A 23093-nucleotide genomic window follows, 5' to 3' on the forward strand; every position below is an offset into this window, starting at 1 on the left:
CATCTGTTTGATAGGAACTTATGGAGAATATATTATGTTGGTATCGAAGTAAAAACCAGAAAACTCTTATGGATCTTTGTCATAAACAAGGGAAAAAAGGCACAATAGACTTTTGTAAAGCATTTGCCAATCTTTAAATCTGCAGAAACTGCTCTTATCACCAGAGAGAAGTATATATATGACATATTCGTTACCATATGCCATCCTAGTTCCAACCTAAACAAATCAGTGCATGTTTTATTTTAGGCTGTTTACACAGCTTTTAATACACTACCTTTAAATTCTGTTTTAATTTAAAATGTTGAACATGAAATTATCCAGAGGGACCAATTTTTAAACTCTAAACTGGAACCATAAATGTGTATTAATATATCCAGGGTTTGGTGTATTCTGTAATCATAGAATTTGCCACAGAATTCACCCTCTCCTACAGCATTGTACTCCAGAATCTCAGCACTCATTTAGAAAAAGAGAGTTCCTTCTGGAATTGCAAGGGTTACAGAGAATCTGGAAAACAAAAAAGATAAACCACTGCAGTGTGCTCCTTCTGGAGTTCCAGACAGCCTGAAACAGTATCTCAAAGAGGTGTGAGCTGCCCCACTCATTTGAGTGATGCCACATTAACTCAGCAATTCTGCAGCTGTAATATTTGCCATTTTCCCCAAAATGCTACATTTCTCCCAGGGACTGTGCCATTGTCTGGCTATGGTGAAACTGAATGGGGTTTGACTAGGCTACAACTTTGTTCCTAAATGTCAGGTAGTACCTGGCAGATAAAAATGTACAGTGCAGGTAATTCCATAATCAATTACGTATACCCTAAGGCTGACAAATGGACCCTAGTCTCCCTCGGTAATTCTGGTGCCCCTTATACTATGTCTGGATGAGAAATTACAAATCTCCTATGTCATCTGTGAATTTGGCCCCCTCCCTATTCACATAGCTTCTAGTCTTGTTGACCCAAGGGGGCTTCACAGTTTCCTGCCACACCCTGTATTGCAACATGTCTGACCAGATAATTTTTACTCCTGGAAAAGTTCCAGGATCTGCCCCAAGTCCCTCTTTGCTCTTATCATTAAGTCCACCCCTTTACACATTCCCAAATCATTGTGGTTCACTTTGGGGAAAAATCATATCTGGTGCCTGCTCACAGGCCACCACAGTGTAAAAAAGGGACAACAGCTGGTCGCATAATATGCATGGTTCCATAACTGCTGGTCCGCCTAAAGCACCTGGGATTCACATACTGGGTTAGATGGACCATGGTCTGGCCCAATATGGCTATTCTTATGTTCTTATACCCCTCCTCCCATGTCAGTTTAGGGCTGGTTTACCACTGAGGCCTAGCTGCAACCTCCAGGCAACGTGGAAGCCTGGCTATGCACCCACTAAACAATATTGTGCCTGCAGATCCACACCAATGTCTGCCTGGCTCGTTTGCTAACATCTGGAATACACAAACAAAGGAAAATTAACACGGATTCTCCATCTGGGGTCTCACGTACATTTTGTATGCGTCAGAATGTCAATACTTAATTGCTTGAGTTGCACTAGCTCTCAGGCCCAGCTGGGCTGCTGCTGTTGCAGCCCTGATCCTGAATGAGTGAACCAAACTCACATGCTAGAAGCCCAAACTTCATCAGAACCCACCTTAAAACTGTAACAAACTGGTATGTTGTGAGGGGACTCCCATCACCAAGAATCAAGAGGGGGCCTATCCCTCCCTGGCCTTATTGCCACATACGCCTTCAGTCTCCACAGGGCAGATCCTACGCTCGTCAGCCTCCTGTAGATTAATGGATTCACCCCACCTCCTTGATCTATGTTTGACCTACTCAAACTATCTTTGACTCCGTCAAAGTTAATATGACCAATCGTCCCTCCCAGTGAATATCCCTCAATTCCATAGCCCTTCCGGAAGAGTCTTCCTAGAACCCAGGTACTAGTTCACTGATCCTAAAAGTTCCAAAATGTGCTACCAGAAATGCCACCAGGAATAAACTTACCTCTTGTCCACAATGATGTGTGGGCTTTACGTTCTGCACCAGATCCTTAAGCACAGTGACGGGCGGCATGTATCTTCCTTAGGGCTGGTGCCTGGAAGTTTCTAGCAGGATGGTCTCAAAACTAAAAACACACTAAAAGGATCTGAGTAACTATTCAGCCTACTGACCAACGTAAGGACCGGTAGGTGAGTGGAGATGGTTGGTGATACCAGTTGCCAGGTTGCTAATGACACCATGTACTGCAGCACTCATTCTTCCATTATGGGCCGAATTGGTGACATGCCCTCTCGCTCCTGAAATTGAACAAAATCATTAAGACTTCTTTTGTAGCTCTGCAGTGTTCACAGAGCCACCTATCTCTGCACTACAATGACAGTTGTCCTACACCAAGGTTCCATAGTGCTAGCAGGATCCATTTGGGTTCCTTGCTGGCTTTTGATGCTGGATACCAAAATCTGTCCATCTGAAAATGAGACAATGCATCTGATATGACATTATCAACCCTGGGCACATGTCTGGAAGAGAAACAGATATTAAAACCTAAACGTAGTACAAATGCCTTTATATACCTCATAACTCTGTGATCTGGAGGACTAGTAACTGATAACATGTATCACCACCATGTTGTCACACCAGAAATAGATGCTTTTATTAGCAAACTCTGTTTCCCAAATGACCACTGCGACCAAATGAGAAAATGTTCTAAAAATGTTGTGCCCCCCCCCCCCCCGGGTATCTCTTTTTGTATCCATATGAAGGGTCATTTTTGGGTGCACGACCTCTCTTGGTAAAACATACTCAGATGATTTGGGAGGTATGGGTTTTGGAGTATCTTTAAACCATCTGCAGGTATCCATTCCTCCCTCTACAATGACACTCCATTAAAATGGCTCTGAAACTGTTCCCAAACCCCCAAATCCTCCTTCATCTCTCTAGTAACTCTTGGAAAATGGTGAAGTCTGTCTGTGCTCGCAAAGGCATTCTGTGCCCTGTTTGCAGCATCCAGACCCAGGACTGCCACCTGGCAGGCAAAGTTTAGATGCTCAATTAATAGATTGTAGCTCATGGAGTGTAACTTTTTATGGCCCCCTACCCCTCCTGATCAAGCCCAGTAGCTCCAGAAGCTTATCCTAAGGGAATTTATATACCCACCGTGTTATACCCACATAGGTCAGCATTGTGGAAGGCCCCTCTGTTTTTTTCTGTGCCAGGGGTACCCCTAGTTTTTTAGCTAATGCCTGAAAGTTGTCCATCAGGCTAACACACTCATCCAGATTTACCCTGCCCATGTATAAAGTCACCTAAGTAATGCACTAGCTGCCATAAACCAGCATCACAGCCCTGTGTAGCATTGTACTAAATTTCTCAAATGCCAAACAGGATATTGCTCATCCAATGGACATAACTTTATCAAAATAATATCCTTTAACATTTTGGGTTTCTCTTTCAAAGTTGGAAGGATGCACTGATAGCTGTTGACAAGCAGACTTGATATCACACTTGGCCATCAGTGCTCTGGAGCCACAAGACCTAACCATGTGCACAGAACACAAGTCTGGGTCTGTTCCATTGTTAACAGAGCTACCCCATGAGTATCACAGGTGGTGAACTAAATGATATTCACCTGGAACTTCCTTAGGGGACCAAGCTTAGGGGAGTAACCTACATGTTCTGTATCAGTAGATGATTGCATAGCCCTGCTACCCTATTCTTTAATTCTTTTGTAATCTTTTTCTTTACAATATGACCCATTATCGCTAAGGACTTAAAATTTTTGGACATAATATGACTTTTTTCCCCTGTAAAGGGGATCCTAACCCTTCAGTAAACTCATCCCACAAATGTGCCCCATCTGTCTTGTTAGCATAATCTCAAAGGGACACCTTTAACTTCTCCAGTTTAATTGGAGATAACTTTTTGGTCCAGCCCCCCATTTTCAACTCACCCCCACCGTTCCTGTGCCTTGGCCCCCATAGGTCTGTGGGAAGCACTTGACTTACCCATCCATTCTGTTTCCCTACTGCAGCCTTCCTCAATTGCTGTGGTAATTGCAGGCTCTAAAGCACATTTTTGCAAGCATGTCTAAATTTTCAGATGCTATGAAAACTACTTTCATTAAATACCCAGCAAATGTCATTATGAGCCTCAGGCGTCTGGTGGGCTTGCTGCAGAATGAACTGTCGGTATGGAAACCAGCCTGTGGTGTCATCTACTCTGACCGCAGTGTATGATCTGGTATGTCCCACCGGTTTGTGTTGCTGCCCACAAGTACTCCTGTTCTTTTTACAATCTAAACTGTTCCTCATAGATAAACCAAACCATGCCCCGTACCGTATGAGATGTGCACCTGATTATATCCATATATTTGAACAGTGCTGACCTTCTGTCTAGGTAAGCCTCTGCAATAAAGCCCGAATAGATCAGGAAAGCAGCTTCCCAGTTTTCCCAAGTTCTAGTCACCCGTGGCTGCTTGGGCATTTCATTACCCTGCTTGCTTTGCCCCAACTTATTCTCTGTCAGCACCTCCCTGTGCAACAGTGATATGTCTACAAATTCACCTCTCAATTTTATTTTTAGTAGTGCTGATAAAAAGTGAACTCCCATTGGGTCAGCCACCCCAGCATAACCATACTCGTGACTGGCACCCTCAGTGGCACCTGTTACTTACCAGTTGCCCCTGGGAAAGCAATTCTGTCCTGTGAATTCACATACCCGATCAGTTGGTGAGTTGTAGGGTTCTCATAAATCATCCCCCGTTTAAGGGCTTCTGCCCCCTGGTGAGCAGTCTGCCTCATGTGATGATCACCTGTCTCCCAAGCTGGAGCCTTGGGTTTTCATTAAAACTACTTCCAGACCTCCCTCACCCGTGGAAGCTCCCAGTTGCTGCAACAACTGAAGGCTGTGTAATGCCATAACTTCTGTAGAAGGTGTGTGTACCCCAGACATCTCCAACATAGCTCTTAGGAGACCAGATCCCCCACATAGCCTGTTTGCTTGTTCTGCTACTCCACTAGGTTCAGTGTCTCCTGCCGTCTTGGAGGGAAGGGTAAGAGACCACCCTCCCATCTCATCCACTTTTACTCTCAGGGAACCTAGGTGGGAGCAAGTTCCTTGAACCCCACTGAGGTCTCCCCTACAGACACCATCATTGGATGGAAGGGACTCACTTTAACACCCTGCCCCTTAAACCTGTATTTGGTGCTGATCAAACTCACCACGGCCAGTCATGTCGCTCTCCTCTCTTGCAATCCGTTCATGCAAGTGTCCTGGCTCTGGGCAACCCATTACACCTTGTAAGCCTTGTAGTATTGTAGAAACAACTTTGGAAGCAACTGCCCAGACAACTTGAATCAATGCTCTGTTGGCATCCCCGCCCACATACCCAGCTAGTTCACTACAGGGTGTGTTTGCTTCCCTCCAGATCTGTTACTTCACAGTAAAGCGGTATCCATTTGGTAGATGGAAACCACCCTGGGATCTGCCAGCTGTGGTCCTGTGTCCAACCCTTTGCCCATACGGCGAGGATCCTACCCCCTGGTTTCCCGTGGCCCCTTGAGCTCCTCTTGGTCCCCCATGAGCGGAGTTTGGAACTCCCTATCCCATCAGCTCTAACATGCCTGCTATGACCAGCAGGAAGGTGGGGGGACACCCCCCTTCCTGTTTTCACCATTCTGTTAAAGTCCCACGCCAATGAGCTGAAACTCTCTCCTTTTCTGCTTCTGCTGTGGGGTGTGTGGTGAGAACAGCAAAACGGGGGGAAAGACAATCTGCTACTTCACAGAATCATAGGACTGGAAGGGACCTCGAGAGGTGATCTAGTCCAGTCCCCTGCACTCATGGCAGGACTAAGTATTATCTAGACCATTCCTGACAGGTGTCTGTCGAACTTGCTCTTAAAAATCTCCAATGATGGAGATTCCACAACCTCCCTATGCAATTTATTCCACTGCTTAACCACCCTGACAGTTAGGAAGTTTTTCCTAACGTCCAACCTAAATCTCCCTTGCTGCAATTTATGTTCATTGCTGCTTGTCCTATTCTCAGAGGTGATGAAGAAAAATTCTTCTCCCTTCTCCTTGTAACAACCTTTTATGTACTTGAAAACTGTTGTCATGTTCCCTCTGTCTTCTCTTTTCCAGACTAAACAAACGCAGTTTTTCCTAATGTTTTCTAGACTTTTAATCATTTTTGTTGCTCTTCTCTGGACTTTCTCCAATTTGTCCACATCTTTCCTGAAATGTCGTCCAGAACTGGACACAACACTGAGGCCTAATCAGCGTGGAATAGAGTGGAAGAATTACTTCTCGTCTCTTACGTACAGCACTCCTATACATCCCGGAATGACGTTTGCTTTTTTTGCAACAGTGTTACACTGTTGACTCATACTTGGTTTGTGGTTCACTATGACCCCCAGATCCTTTTCTGCAGTACTCCTTCCTAGGCAGTCCTTTCCCATTTTGTATGTGTCCATGGCATAATGAGAGAGAGTGCTTTAGTTCCTGTTGTTCTGCCTAGTCCAGGTGAGACCTAAATAGTCTTCCCTCTCTTCCAGTCATCTGGTGGGGGGAATGGGTCAGCATTCCTATGCTGACCTTGTCTGAAGCTGCTACAGCAAGTCACTTTCTGGATATCTACCCCCTAAAGGGGCCACACACCTTTTCCTACATACCAGACAACGGCCCCCACTGCCTAATGGGCTGTGAAGTCATTTTGCTGCAGCCAGACACCTGACATCTTGGTTTGTCTCCCTGCCATAGTGAACCTGTCTATTGCTGCTTCGTGCTCTCCAGCTTTCCCTACAAAGCGGGGTTAATTTGATAACTGTGCATGCTTTCTGTAATGTTCCATGGAGCTTGGCAGCAGAGGGCTGGTGAACCAGGATTTGAGTTCAGCTTGCAGCTAGAGAAGTTGGGAACCAGAAGTGTAGGTAGGTGATTTAGTTGAGACCCAGGGAGTGGAAACAGGCTGCATGATAAGACCATCTCTGAATATTTTCAACAATTTTCATAAATGAATTTTTGCAACTGAGCTTTGTGTTTGGGTGAAATAGGATTAAAGAGTATGACATGGCAATAATTATGTTGCTACTATAATAGCAATATAACCTGCACTCATAGGGATTTTCTGTATCTTTATTTTTTTTTAAAAGTGTACTGTCTCTTAAAACTAGTGATGATTGCAGCTCTTCTTGTAGTTCTATCAACTGTACTCTTGAGGGCATTTTGGGCCAAAAATTAAAAATTCTGTGCACAATATTTTAAAATTCTGCAAGTTTCATTTGTTAATAATTAAATGTAGAGGCTCCAGCATGGCAGTGGGGAGCACAGGCCACTGGCTGCATGAAGGTGGGGGATCACACTGCAGTCCTCCTACCCCTGGGACACAGACTCAGCAGTGAGGCTGCAGCTGACCCTGACACAGCACAAGGCCTGGGCCTGCCCCAGAAACACTCTGGGGATCTGCCCCTCTGTTCCAGGCGCACCAGGTGCGGAGCAGGCAAGCTCAACCAGGCAGGATCCAAGTGTGAAGGGGCTCAGTGTGGGGGGAATCCAGGTGTGTAGTGAGAGGATTTTGTGTGGGACAATCTGGGCGCAGGCAGCTCAGTGGGAGGTCTAGGTATGGGAAGATCTGGATGCACAGAGGCTTGTTGGGGGGTTCCAGGTGCAGGGGCAATGGAACTCTGCAGGAGCTTCCAGGTAAAGATGGGTGGGGCTCAACAGAGCAGTCCGGGTGTTGGGGTCTAAGTGTGGGGGAGTGTCTGGGGAAGTGGAGCTTGGTGGGGTAGAGGTCTGGGTGCAGCTAGTTGGGGGTCAGTCGCATGGAGGTCTGCATGTGGGGGCTCAAAGTGGTGCATGGGGTGGGGCATCAGGGTGGGTGCAGGTTTGAGTGCAGGGAGCTCAGTGGGATGTGGTCTAAGTGCAGGGGGGCTCCAAATGCCAGGGTTGAGATTCAGTGGGGTGTGGTTTGGGTATGGCGGGCTAAGGGGGTTCTGGATGTATTGGGTAAGACTTGGCAGGGGTGTCTGGGTATGGGAGGTCCAGCTGCATGGGGGTTGGGCGGATAGGGGAGCAGCTCCCCATACAGTGACCCCCCTCCCTCCTCAGCTGAGGAGAGATGGGAGCAGGAAGCAGGGGAGGATGCTGAGCTTCCTGCAGCTGGGGAAGGTTTCTGGGGGTGCATCTGACACAGCCCCAGCAACTCCTTGCAGGGGAAAAGGAAGTCCCGTCAAGGTTCCTCCCCCACTCTGAACTCTAGGGTACAGATGTGGGGACCTGCATGAAAAACCTCCTAAGCTTATCTTTACCAGCTTAGGTCAAAACTTCCCCAAGGTACAAAATATTACACCCGTTGTCCTTGGACTGGCCGCTACCACCACCAAACTAATACTGGTTACTGGGGAAGAGCTGTTTGGACGCGTCCTTCCCCCCAAAATACTTCCCAAAACCTTGCACCCCACTTCCTGAACAAGGTTTGGTAAAAAGCCTCACCAATTTGCCTAGGTGACTACAGCCCCAGACCCTTGGATCTTAAGAACAATGAACAATCCTCCCAACACTTGCACCCCCCCTTTCCTGGGAAATGTTGGATAAAAAGCCTCACCAATTTGCATAGGTGACCACAGACCCAAACCCTTGGATCTGAGAACAATGAAAAAGCATTCAGTTTTTTACAAGAAGACTTTTAATAAAAAATAGAAGTAAATAGAAATAAAGAAATCCCCCCTGTAAAATCAGGATGGTAGATATCTTACAGGGTAATTAGATTCAAAACATAGAGAACCCCTCTAGGCAAAACCTGAAGTTACAAAAAAGATACACAGACAGAAATAGTTATTCTATTCAGCACAATTCTTTTCTCAGCCATTTAAAGAAATCATAATCTAACACGTACCTAGCTAGATTACTTACTAAAAGTTCTAAGGCTCCATTCCTGGTCTATCCCTGGCAGAAACCAGCATACAGACAGCCACTCCCTCCTCCCAGCTTTTGAAAGTATCTTGTCTCCTCATTGGTCATTTTGGTCAGGTGCCAGCGAGCTTACCTTTAGCTTCTTAACCCTTTACAGGTGAGAGGAGCTTTCCCCTGGCCAGGAGGGATTTCAAAGGGGTTTACCCGTCCCTTTATATTTATGACAAATGGGAATGTCAAATAATTGTGATGCATCACAATCAAATGGAATGCACAATTGCCAATATTGTGGATTACCTACAGATGTATTTGCTGTATTCAGTTGAATGTTAATATGTTTGTCTCTTTACTTGTGTTATATTGAAAGTGTCAACTGAGTGTACTAACTGTTACTGAGCAGGATTAGTTTATTTTTTTTCCATAGCACCTAAAAAGGATTAACTTCCTGGTATCCCCTTAATAATCACAGAAATGACACTACAATAGAATTCTCTAACTTCAACTATACTTCAAGACCTGTAACTTTCCTGAATCATAAAATTATCCAAGCAACAAACTAGAAAGATTACTAAGGTTCTTCAGTAGATGGAGAGAGCTGCTATATCACTGAGCAAACCTTCATTAGTGTATCTGTCTCCAGAGAAAGAAGCTTCCCAGTTGAAATTCTTAGCTTAAAATGTAAGCATTTATAGTTGTGTACTTGTAAATAAACCACTTGAATATGATGGTTCTTATGGAGCAACATCAGCATATCCTCAATTCCTAAACAGAGCTGAATTTGTGCTTCAAAGAGTTCAGTAACCTAGAGTACTTAAAACAAAATACCTGGCTGTTATACTAATCTTGCACAACTGTTCAGTCGCAACACTTTCTGGTCACCAAAGTTTTGTGACTGAGTTACTTATTTTATGTTGAAGGCTCAGTTGCTTATGGTTAATACAACAAATATAAACTGTCCAAATACAGGAACATCTGAGTAGATGCCTGCTAAATCTGAAAGGCAAGACAAGCTGAAACAAATATTCTGTTTTAGGTGTAAACCAGAGATTTATAGTGTTAATGAAAACCTTTCCATTGTTTCCCTTTGCCAATTTTTTGTTTTGGATAGAAACAATCTCGGTTGAATTTTGCTTTAAAAGCTTACTTGGAAATTCTACTTCTGATATATTGCATGCTACTTCACCGAGCATTTAGTATATTATTGGTGTTTCTGGCTGAAATGCCCATGGCTAGAAATTTCTAAATAGGTTGTAGCAATCCGGAAGTCAGTTGGAATGCTCTATTGAAAGCTGGGTAGGCAGAGGGAACCTGAGCTCTTGGGTCTTTATCCCAGAGTTTGCTTGCAAAGCCTTTTTCCTCCTGCCTCTTGGTATATGCTTTTTCAGGAGACAAAATATGCTAAGAAACTGCCTAAATGCTGTCTCAACTAGTTTCTGTTGTATACTGTTCTCCCAGGCCACACTCAGTATCCTCCTACTATAGTTCATGTGATCAGCATCTAGTTGTCTCAACCAGCTGCGTTCCCTTGTCAGTGTTTAGCACTCTGTGTTGGGAATGTGTTGCCATATTTTCATTTGAGAGGCAAATAATAAGTTTGGCTGTTAGAAAAATGGGAGTAACAATGTCAATTGACAGATAAGGCAGTTTCCTGCAATATCTTTTTGAAAACCCTTGTTGAATTAAGTTTAAGTATCTTTGGAGTCCATTGTATTACATACAAAGGTTATTGTGGGCTGGGATTATATGTAATCTCTCTAGGGGAGAAATGTGAGGTGAACCCTTGGAAGTGTTATGAACTTCATAGGACTGTAGTGAACACTGTTCCAGACAAGAATGGACTTCTGGGACAAACAAGTGTCAAGAGGTTTGACTGGAGAAATCTCAAGATGAATGTAAATTCCCCACTTCTAGTAATGCAAAAACCCAGCCTTGAGGCATGAGCCATTGTCTGGTAAAGATTACCTGTTACTGGAGTCTCAACCAAAGGCCCAAGCTGTATAAAGGAAAAACTAACTTATTCCAGGGGAGGGTGGGCTAGTTCTGAACTAAAGCTGTTATGAACTTGTAACCACAGGGGGAAAAAACACTTTTTGTTGGGTTTGAAGGACTGACTCCTACCAGAGCCCCTGCTGTAGTTGGGGAGTGATCTCTGGTAAGCTTATTAGGATGTATGTGGTTCTTCTATTTTTTTTAATACATTTTTTTCTGTAATGTTTTTACCTTAAAAATATATGTGCTTTCTTATAAAGGGCTGTGTGGTAATTTATAACTGCTGGCAATTACAGTGGCTTGTAGCCTTTGAAGAGAAAGTAAAGCAAAACTGCTGGTCTATTTAGGCAGTCTGGCTTGCTGGGAATATCACTGTATTAGGCAGGGGAAAACCCCAGTCAGGAGGAAGACATGAGTGTCTTCCCACGAAAGGTGATGGCTAATTAGCTGGGAACATAGTAAGTGCCCTTGGTGAACTATAGAGGGGGAATACAATGTAGTTGCCCTTAACTGTGACAGCAGATATCCTTTAATTCTAACCCAGACACTCAAAGGCAACAATTCTAAAGTGTGACTTTAATAGAGTTCTGGCCAGGACTCCGGAGACCTGGGTTCTATTCCCAGCTGTACCACTGATCTACTGGATGACCTTGGGCAAGTCACTCTAGCTATTTCTTACTCAGTTTCCCATCTGTAAAACTGGGTTAATGATACTTTGAGATCTACAGGGGAAAAGCTCTATATAAAAGCTTGTATAGATATAAGTATTGTTGTATTTAATACTGTATTAAATTTTTGCTTAATGTTGACAAATTGGAGTTGTTCAAAACAATACAATGGTAAAAGTATTTTTTTTTTTTTAGGATTCCCAATAATTAGCCATGTTTGTAAATTGCTTGGAGATCCACTGAGAAGCTCTAAGGGCACAGTTGTAGGTCTTTCCTGCCTTTTCCCACCTAAATTAGCTTATTCAGAAATTGCTAATTTCATTGACTGACTAGTATCTGCTACAAACTATTATGCACCTTAAGAAACATTTTGTTTGATTAATTTGCTGCATCACGCAATATTTTTATTTATGTAATAGATATATCTTAACACATGCTATAATTCTTCACTAAAAAACTATCTTCTTTTAGTTGACCACAGCCGGGTTAAACTGACTTTAAAAACACTCCCGCAAGATTCAGACTATATCAATGCAAATTTTATTAAGGTATGTATTTAACATCTGACTACATTAAAATACCTTTGGATTTCATAGAAATGCAATTTTAATTTTTAATATTTTACAAACCTTATGAAATAAGAACTCAATCTTACTATAGAACATTTCCAGTTGGCATAATTTTATTTAATTTTCAAACATGTTGGTGTGTACTTTAAATGAGTTAATGTCTAAGGTTACTTTATACAATACTGTATGTTGTACTTTTATTAAAAAATTTAGTTCGGAATTGGCTAACCTATCACGATTTCAGTGCAGTAAAACTGTAAATCTGTCATTCTTTTGATATATAGTTCCAGGTAACATTTATAAGACAGACTGTTCACAGGAAAATAGATATTTTAAGACAAAAAAATAAGTTGTATATACCTAATTTGCATATTAATGATAGAATATTCAAGCACATATCAACGTATCTCTGCATCTCCATGCAGTGGTGAGCTTTTGCAAAGGCTCACCACTGCATGGAGATGGTAGATCTAGAATATTATTTATATACAGATCTTCCAAAGTTTAGCAAATATTTGATCACTATTGGGGGGCAGGGGGATTATTTTAATACAATAAAAGTAGCATTCTTTCTGAAAACCTACTTTTCAGGTAGTAGAGTCATGGTAGGATGCTGTTATGCTTTGCCTTTTGCCTGTATCATCTGAAGTGACATTTTTAAGTTTCTCTGGAACTCTGATCCACTTTTCTTCAGTGGGCATGCTTTTAATCTCTAATTCTTGCTTTTTTTTAAAAAAAAGTTTCACTACTTGGATATAAAATTGATTTGAGAAATTTTTATCAAATATTTCAAAGTTCAGTCGAATTTTTGTTCGTTGTCTGAGAATATTTGCTGCTTTTGACTTAAAAATAAAAATATTCTGACTAAAACTGTCTTGTAAAACTTCTACATTGAAAAATTAAGCTTTGAAATGTAATACTAGTTAGAAGAAGAAATTTAAACACTAGTAATCAAAACTAAATTAAATGTAACTAAATCAAAATTAAAAAGTAAAACAATTATAACTGGGTTGCAAAATTAATTAGATAAATTCATGGAGATAGATCCATCAATGCTTACTAGCAGAGGCGGTCAGGCGTGCAACCCTATTCTCTGGGTGTCCCTAAGACTAGACCACAGAGGATGATAGATCACTTGAAAATTGCCCTGTTCTTTTCATTGCTTCTGAAGTATCTGGCGTTGGCCGCTATTGGAAGTTAGGATATTGAGCTAAATGGACCATTGATCTGACCCAGTATGGCCATTCTTATGTAAATAATTCTGCACGTTTTCTTAGAACTTTTTTTGGTGGTCAAATTTAATATGAAGCATACTTTCAGATTTAAATCTAAAGTATTTGTTTTTACTCATTTTTAACAAATCTATAAAGCAAGGGAAATATTGCAGAATTGGAACTTCCATACAAACTTTCCTTTTCAATCAATCAATAAATAAATAAATTTACTGAACTCTTTGGTCTTAATTTTTTATGCTGGCATAATGTAAGAATTTACAACTGTGAAATCCTGGTCCATTTGAAGCCAACAGGGGTCCGTCTACACTGTAGCTGGGAGCATCTCACCCAGCCTGAGTAGATGGACATGTTGTAGCCCTCCTTGAGCTAGCGCATTAAAAATAGCAATGTGGATGTTGCAGCACAAGCTAGCCACCTGAGCTCAGATGCATGAAGTTAGATGGGCTTATTATTTGGTGGCTAGCCTGTGCTCGAATATCTACTCTGCTTGTGTGCGTGTGTGTGTGTTTGTGTGTGTGTGGCATGAGCGCATATTCATCTACCCTGGCTGGAAGGCAGCTTCCAGCTGCAGTGTAGACATACTCTTGTAAAATTCCCATTGTTTTACCCCCCGCTTTTCCATCATGTCAGCTGTTTGGAAGTGTGGTGGAGGCTATTTCTGCCATTTTTTTGGATATGGAACAAAATATCAGTTTGTGAAAGAAGGACACTGAAAAGAGATTCTAGATTTACATTTAAATTATGAAATAAGGATTTTTTTTATCCAATACAACCAGACTTCTATCGTGAACATTCAGCTGTTTCTGTCTTTTGCAATTTTAGGGAGTACATGGGCCAAAAGCATATGTTGCTACCCAGGGACCATTAGCAAATACAGTAATAGATTTCTGGAGAATGATATGGGAGTACAATGTTGCAGTAAGTACCTTACTTCTCTTTTTAAACTTGTTACATACATACATGGTGATGAATATTGAGCAACTAAAAATACATTTTCAGAGTCTTTTGGAGCTGTTGGCAGAAAGGAATGTTTACAAAAATTGAGCAACTTGGACTTCTGCTAAAAATTCTACAGACTGGCTAAAACCTTAGTGACCTACAGTGTTGAAACATAACTTGTTTTTTATAGTATGAATGAAAACTGTGGGAAAACATTAAATTTAAATATTGCCAATAAAATTATTTTTATGGTATACAAACAGCTCAAATGCATCATTAATCATTTTCCTGGAATAGGGTTTATCACTCTAATTAGTCCGGTATGGATGGCAAAATCGATTTCAGAAATAAGGATTCAAACATTTTAAAAAAAAGAGGAAAAAAAAGTGAGTTTAGGAGTAGTCTTACTTTTAGAGTTCATGTAGTGATATAGTTTTGTACTGTTGTAATGAAGTAAGTGGAAGCTTTAGTACTATGAAACTCATCTCTTTTCTACTAATTCATGAGCCTTTCATAATTGTACAACTTTCATTCATAAATGTTCATAACTGAAGAACATTTAAAATCTGTTTTAATATTTACCAATTAAAACAGTGATTTAGTGACTGGGGAAACTTAATATTACTCCATAGTACAATGAATTGCTTAACATTTAAAGATTTCCTATCTAGAAGTTTAAGGTAATACACATAACTCCATGAAAAATAGCAGTAAGTTACATTTTAAAATTTTGAATACTTATTTCTTTATTTATGTATGGTCAGTGCAAAAATCTGTCCTGATTCTTTCCAGGCAATTTAACGAAGCCAACTATGGCTGTGTTTGCTTGTAAAGCATATAACCACTTACATTGTATAAAAATGTCAAGGTCAATCACAACTTGTCATTCTATGTAAGAACTTAAGTGTATAACTTCTGTAGACTGACTTCTCTCTCTGTTAATTTAAAAACATTAGGATGGCAATGAATACAAATAACTAATGGATTTAAGAAATTACTATTGCTATTTGAGTAGATTAGCTATAAGTGATTAAAATTCAGACTCAGTGTTTAGTATTTAAATTAAGTTAATATTAAAAGTACATACTTCTGCATGTGTGCAATTCTTAATATGCAAAACTTGTATTTAGATTTTAACAAAGGTTTAAACACTTCAGTAATAGGCAGTCAGTCTGAGCACTTTCTCAGATGGCAAAGTTCTGAACTTTCATGAAAGATGTTAAAATGTTAACTTCCCGTAGTTATATATTTCTTCCTTTTTCAGATAATTGTAATGGCTTGTCGAGAGTTTGAAATGGGACGGGTACGTATGCTTAAAATGGAAATATGAATAAATGTTGCAGCCCCACTGGCTAGGACAGTGTTCTAATTATTGAGACTTTTTATGTAAAGTCAATAGCTACAAATATAGCTCAATTGCACCAAGTAAGAGCCTTTATTCTTGTCATTCTTTATGGAGAGAGTTCACAAATCTACTTCCACAAGCCAAGTTGTGTCAATATGCATAGAAAATCAGTGAATTTGGCCACTTTTTCATTCTAGAAAGCGGCTGTTTTCTGATAACTGTACCTTGGTGCTAGCGAGGTACAACCTGAATAGAATACCTGAATAGAATCCAAGCTAATCTTTATTTTCAGTTATAAAAGGATCTCTCTGAATTAAAATGAACTAATGGTAGCTGTACTGCTGCTGGTCTTCTCACTGTGGAGATTATAGTGCAGTTTTAGGCATAAAAAACTCCATTAAATCAAATAAGGAATCTAGATTTTGAGTCCATCAAACCCCATGTCAGATGAGGAGACAGGAAGGGCTGATATTGCTCTGTCATGCTCCCTAGATTAGTGGGTATTTCCAGTGCCACAGGGAAACTGTGCAACAACTATTGCTAACCCTGTGCATTCACAAAAAGTTTGAATCGGGCTCCAAAAGATCACGAGGCTTTAAAAAAAAAAATCTCACTTTAGAAATCTCTTGCTTACATCTATTGGTCTTCAGTTTTTTAAGTCCTTAAGATTTGTTTTCAAACTTTTCTCTGCAACCATGAAGACTAAAATCTTACTATTTTTGTTTAGTTTTAAATGAAGGCTGAAATGCTCTCTCAATCACAGGACTCCAGAAGCTGGAGTTTTAAGAAAAACACCAAATATGAAACTTGCGATAAAATTACAAAAGATGGCAACACTTTTACTGTCAGTGACTTTCTTAAAGTACCAACTATGGATTAAATTAGGACTACACTATTTTTTTAATAGAAAAAATGTGAGCGGTACTGGCCTTTGCATGGAGAAGAAAGCGTAACTTTTGGACCATTTCAGATTTCTTGTGTAAGTATACAGTTTTGTAAACTAATATTTTTAATAAATTTATTGCTGTACATCTTGAAAGAGCTCTTCCTATTATCAGATGTACTCATAGCACAGACTCTGAATGCATTTTTGTAATCACGTGTAAGTTTTAATTCTAAACATGTAACGTTTTAAAAATACACCTTTTTCGTTGTGGACAGAACAGGCCCTAGGTTGTTTCACTGTGGCTACTAGTTCTCAGTTATTTATTGCGGATCCCTAGTGACATAAGGCACTGTCTTGCCTGGCTATGCAGAGGACTTTAGTGTGTCGCTTTGTTATATTATATATTGTATATAATAAATAATTTATTTTATTATATTATATTAATGTAAAATGCATACTTGTTTATTGTATGTCTTGTAAAATTAATCTTTCATATTTAGCAAATAACTGCAGAGAGGTGAATAACTTTTTTGTAGCTGCCCACATTTATATTAAATATTTGGTTGAGTGCCAGCTTTGTTTGACATTGCACAAGGCCCAAATGGTCCCTGGCCTGAGCTTGTCATTTAAAATTCAAAAATTGATATTCATATACTAGTTAGACCAGGAAAATGGTAACACTTCCTTTGCTTACTAAAAAAGGCATGGGTACAGTAGTATGTTTAAGGGCCTTCAAATGCAAACTCACTTGAAATAGGTTTTAATAAGAAGTGAGAGTGCATACTGGGATAGAGGTGGCATTTGTGGCATGGGTTGGTTGCAATATAAGGCATCAGGAAAAGGAGGACAATAAAAGGAGAGGTGAGGCTGCTATCGTAGAGGGAGTGAAAAGGGTAAGGAGAGACTCAACAATATAAGTGGGACTGAATTGTGTCCAATCTTGGAAAGAAAAATAACCTTAAATTTGATTGAGTAAATGATGGAGAATTAATGGAGGGATTCAGGTGGGGGCGAAACATGATCTGAGTGCATGGCAAGGAAGGATAAATTGAAGGAAGCAAGTTAGAAAACAAGGAGGCCAGAGAAAGTTAACTAAGGCATGGAGAAGCGTTGGAGGTACAGGAATGTATTTTGAAATATCATAGAGAAAAGTGACAGAATTTGGTGACAGCTTAGTTTTATGGGGAAATTTCATTTCTAAATAGAGTAGCCTCTGGCCAAGATATTAACTGATTTTTTTTAAACCCAAAATCTTATTTCATTTTTTTTTAAATGATAAAACATGTTTACCTGTCTAGCTTCATAGCAGATAAATAGCTTTTACACTGACTCTTCAAGTAAGTCTTAAATTGTCAAAAAGTGAATTATTTTTGCTCATGTGACACTGTAGAGAATAAAGTTGGGGTTTATATCTAATTTGTTCTATATTAATTTCCTATCCACTCACAGATGTTTCCTCTTATTTAGGAAGCTGAACAAGCAAGAACAGACTACTATATTAGAACGCTATTACTTGAATTTCAAAATGTAAGTCATTAAAACTTGAAAGGTTTTCCCACTCAGGACAGTTGTTCAAACACTAGTTATGTTTTACATTTTTGGTCTTAATCTGGTGTGACTTAACATCTGTTCAAAGATCTCAGATGGTAAATGAAGGAAACTTACAAAAAAATCAAGTCAGTAATATTAAAGGAGCAAAAACTTGGTTCTCTGCTTGTGTACATTATTAAGTTTGTAAGGGATATAAATAGTTCAGTTATAAGAAACAAAAGGTTCATAAATGTCTTGTAGCATACTATCTGTTCTTACGGTAGTGCTTTTGTGGTTAACCAAATCTGTGTGACGTTTTTCAGTAGTGTTCATTAACAATACAGGGCCAGATCTTCAGCTGGTATAATGTGTTGAAGTCCATGAAGCTATACTGTTTACACCAGCTCAATATCTGATCCACAAATTTAATCTGAAGGCTGAAAGAAGTCTTTTTTGATCCAGCCAGCCTTTTTAATGCCTCTTAGTATGTGATCTGACTGTTTCCTTGACAATAACTGTGTGTCTGACAGACTTACTGACTGCCCACCCTACAGATTATTTATTAGCCTGAGAAAGTGCATGCTGGTGTTTGTTTGAACTTTTCTTTTAATCTCCAGTTACACTCACTTGCCTTATTATCTTTGTTTAATGTAACATGATACTGTTCTTCAGTCTAGATTTGATAAATAAAATTTCTATCTGGACTTCAGTATCTTGCTGAGATGGCCTCTGAATGTTTTTTTGCTTCATCTAATAGATGCTTTTAGCTTTAAGTTAATAGGTGCTGACCTTCCTGCTTCTGCTTGTCACTTTGTTTTTGTCAGTTGAAGTCCATAGGGATTTGGAGGATGCAGTCAAGGCTCAAAATGGAAATAAACGTTAAAAACCATACAAAACAAAATCTGTGCTTAAAGCACACTTTTTTTTGCCATCAAAATTACTAACAAATTTTAGTGTTACTAAAATTGCACTTTCAAGATCTAGTTCACTGGTTAGAATAAGAACCTTATGAGTAACATTCTCTAATATTTAAGTACTTACGATGAATGATCTGTGATAATACCAATTAATACTGATTTTTCATGTTGGTTAATTTGGAAGTTATGAATGTAAATCCTTAAGAATTGCAGTCACTTTTTTCTGAAATAAAACTAAGTTCTTTACGTGATGTCCTTATGGGACACGTGTATGGCAGCGCCCCCTGGGTCTGGGATCGGAGATCTTCGTCAGCAGTGCCCTTCGGGCCATGTGCCCCTGGCCCCCCTCGCACTCTGCACAGGATGTGTGTATATATAGTGCTGTGTGGTCTTAGTGCCCACAGTTCCTTCTCTGCCACCTTTGGTCTGTGACAGAATCCGCAGCAGAGTCCGCTTTTCCCTTACTAAATAGTGCCTTACCCGTTAGTGTGGTTACTATCTTCTTTCTTAATTTTTTTTGTTTTGTCTTTTGTTTTAATTTTACCTTCAGTTATTTCATGCTTAGGTTTCCGTTTCCCCACTTTCCACCCTTCCCAATTGGGAAGCTTTTTCCTTCACCCTTATGCCCAGATACTCCAGGTTTAAAGAGTACATTTCTTGCAGGGTTGCCGTCCTGGTAATGGGCAGCCACCCACAGTGCATTTGCTGTCTGGGAGAGGGACATCCCACAGAAGTGTTCCCACTGCCTTGGCATGAAAGCTAGAGCCAGAAAAGACCGGACTTTAGATTAAAACTTCTCTGTGACTAGCATCGGACCCAGGCCTGGACTCTTCCCCAGAGAGGTCCTCATGTTCTGCCAGGTTGTTTGCCAGTCCTCGTTCCCCATGTCCCTTAAAGAGAGAGAGCCTTCTTTCTTTCTCTCTTGGACAAAAAGAAATGGGCTCCCTTCTCACAGTTTGAGGCACAGCCCACCAGAACACTGTCGCCTGCGAGGTCTGTTGCCTCAGCTCGTCTGTCGGGATGTAGCTCCAGGGCCCGTCCAAGGACCTCTGGTACCAACTTGAAGAAGCAGTCTTAGGATCCTAACCAGGCCAAACCTACAGCCCTTGGCACCATTTCACAGCTCTGAGGAACGAGACAGGCCAACTTCAGGAATTTCAGCACCGAAAGAAATGCCGGCACTGGCACTCTTTCCAACAGCGATTAAACCGTTGGCCCCGAGCAAGCCCATGGCATCATCGAAATCGTCTGCACTGGCCAAGTCTCTTGCGCTGTGGACACTTCAGGGGAATACACCCTTCCTTTTGATATAGAGTTATATACTGGCATCGATGATGCTTTTCCACCTTCCACAAGACTTTAGATACCCTAAAAAGACCTGCTGGTATCTGACATTCCTGATTCTCTGCTCTTTCGATGTGACCTACCCTCTCTGGACTAAATGACACTCCTACCTTTCTCCTCCTGAGGATGGCACCTACCTTCCCCAGAGATGAGGAGGAGTGTTCTATTACTCCCTTGTTTGCCAGGCAAATCATACCTCTTCATCTGCCCTTTCCACAATCCACATCTGGTCCACAGTCTTGGCATGGACCACCATAGATACAGCCACATATTTCATTCGCTCCACACTGGCCATATTGGAACCCTTGGGCCATGTACAGGGAGCAGTTGGGAACCCTCCCAGAGAGCAAAGCCGGAGACCTGCACCTTTTCCTTCTCCATCAGTTGCTTCCTGCTGGAGTTTGAACCCCTGCCGGTACCAATTGAAGAGGAGGAACAGGAGGAGGAGGCTCCACCATTTTTCCTCCTCCTCCTCCCTTTATGAGGCTATCATGCCTCCACCTCCTACATCTGCCTACGACTTCAGACATTTTCAGGACTTATTCTGCAAGATTGCAGACTCCTTGCAGATTCCTTTGGAGGAAGTCAAGTACCAGCAGCATAATCTGCTTGATACCCTCCACACATCCTCCTCCTCCAAGGTCCCACTACTGATCTATGAGGCTCTTCTCAGCCGTGCAAAGCTGCTCTGGTAGACCCTGGCGTCCATCCCTCCAACCTGCAAATGTGCAAAAAAAAAAATGTTCCAGAGAAGGATGTGAAATTTATATTCTCCGATCCCACCCCAAGTTCTTTGGGGGTCAATGCAGTGCACAAAAGAGGCTGTCAATTCCAATGCAATCCAGACAGGGATTGGAAATGCCTGGACTTATTTGGACACACAGCGTATTAATCAGCCATGCTCCAATTAAAAATTTCCAGCTATGAAGCTCTTGTGGCTAAGTATAATTACCTAAACTACTCTAAATTGGAGGAACTCTGCCATGACCTGTCAGAGGCCAAGAGAGCAGTTCTAGTCCTTAATATTGGAAGGACACCTCCTAGCTCATACAGCACTGCAAGCCACGTTAGACTGTGCAGACACCACTGCCTGATCCATCGCAACTGCTGTGGTCATGAGGCATGCATCATGGCTTCATCTCTCAGGTTTTCCTAATGAGGTACATACCACAGTAGAGTACTTACCTTTTGAGGGTCAGAAACTATTTTCAGAGCGCATGGACAATTATCTGCGTTCTCTCTCTAATAGACTTCCAAGCTACACTCTTACCTTGGCATTTACACGTCAGCACCAAAGAGACACCCTGCGAAATACTCTCCCCCTCCGATCCTAACCACAGCAGTACACCCCTCAGCAGCACTTTGACACCCAGCACCAAAGACAAAGGCCTCCTATCAAATGTAGACAGCCTGCTCATCAAGGGGCTACCTCTCACGTGCCCCCACCACAGCAACAATTTTGAAGGTGTGGTTGAGACCCCGAGAAGCCTCCCACTATTCCAGTCATTCCCACGGTCTTTGATGTTCCACTAGTTTGGTGAACGACTAGCTGTATTTTTCCCCTCTTGGATACTCCTCACCTTGGACAGGTGGGTTCTAGAGACAATCAAAGGAGGATACTCCATCCCCTTTGTATCCATCCTGTCCTGGCATACTCCCTCCTTGTCCTTCTTCAGAGACCCCTCTCACAATCCCATTCTCTGGGGAGAAATAGATCATCTTCTGGAACTGAGAGCCATAGAACCTGTCCCTTCCTGGCACATTGGACAGGATTTCTACTCCCACTATTTCCTGATCCAGAAGAAATCTGGTGACTGGCGAGCCATGATGGACCTGTGCTGATATATAAAATAAACACCTGGTGCAAATGTCAAATCTATTTGTATATTAAATAAGACTTACTGTTCATGGACCTTCACAATCTAAACAAATTCACCAAACTGCAATGCATCAAAATGGTTACTCTCTCCAGTATTATCTCAGCACTGGAACAGGGGGACTGGTTCTTGGCCCTTGACCACAAAGAGACATACTTTCGTATTACAATACACGCTGCTCACAGGTAATTTCTCCAATTAATCTTGGTGTGCCAGTACCAGCACAAAGTACTGCCTTTCAGACTGTACTCCACACGTTGGGTGTTCTCCAAGGTCCTTGCAATAACTGCTGCCTATCTGAGGAAACAAGATGTCATCATCTTTCCATACTTGGGTGACTGTCTCTTTAAGGCCGCATCTGAGACTGATGCTCTCTGAGCCGTCCACATAACAATAGACTTGTTCACAAAGTTAGGTCTCCTTGTGAACCGAGAAAAGTCCACTTTAATGCCGGTACACAACTGGAATTCATTGGCGTGCAGTTGGATGCCAGACAAGCCAGAGCCTTTCTACCTTCTCACAGATTCTCAAGTGTAGTAGATCTGGTATCAAACATATGAGTCTGCCTCCCGATCTCTGCCAGAACATGCCTCCAGCTTCTAGGCCACATGGTAACGGCCACTTTCGTGGTCAGGCACGCAAATCTACACATGCAATGTCTTCAGCTATGGCTCCGTACAGTATATCTCCCCCACAAACACAGCCTTTACAAGCTCTTATCCATGCCGATGAGAGTAAAGGGGTCACTACTTTGGTGGACACAGCCCAACAATGTTTGTGTCAGAGTTCCTTTCCTCCAATGTCCACTGACCATGATCCTAATAACCGATGCCTCCCTAATCACACAGTGCAGGGCAGATGGCTGTTAACTGAATCCATC

General features: G+C 41.4%; 1 protein-coding gene across 2 annotated transcripts in view; it reads left to right on the forward strand.

Moving 5' to 3' along the window:
• The window catches only part of PTPN12 (protein tyrosine phosphatase non-receptor type 12), a 149635-nt gene that overhangs the window by 61442 nt on the left and 65100 nt on the right, over window positions 1–23093 (forward strand). For both annotated transcript variants that reach the window (XM_084616660.1, XM_084616661.1), the window contains exons 3-7: window positions 12043–12119; window positions 14198–14293; window positions 15579–15617; window positions 16567–16638; window positions 18013–18072. In XM_084616660.1, the coding sequence (XP_084472786.1) occupies window positions 12043–12119; window positions 14198–14293; window positions 15579–15617; window positions 16567–16638; window positions 18013–18072 (344 nt within the window). The remainder of the gene's footprint in view (window positions 1–12042; window positions 12120–14197; window positions 14294–15578; window positions 15618–16566; window positions 16639–18012; window positions 18073–23093) is intronic.

The sequence above is a fragment of the Lepidochelys olivacea genome, assembly GCF_965140295.1.
Source record: "Lepidochelys olivacea isolate rLepOli2 genome assembly, chromosome: 1".
NCBI classification, from domain to species: Eukaryota; Metazoa; Chordata; order Testudines; family Cheloniidae; genus Lepidochelys; species Lepidochelys olivacea.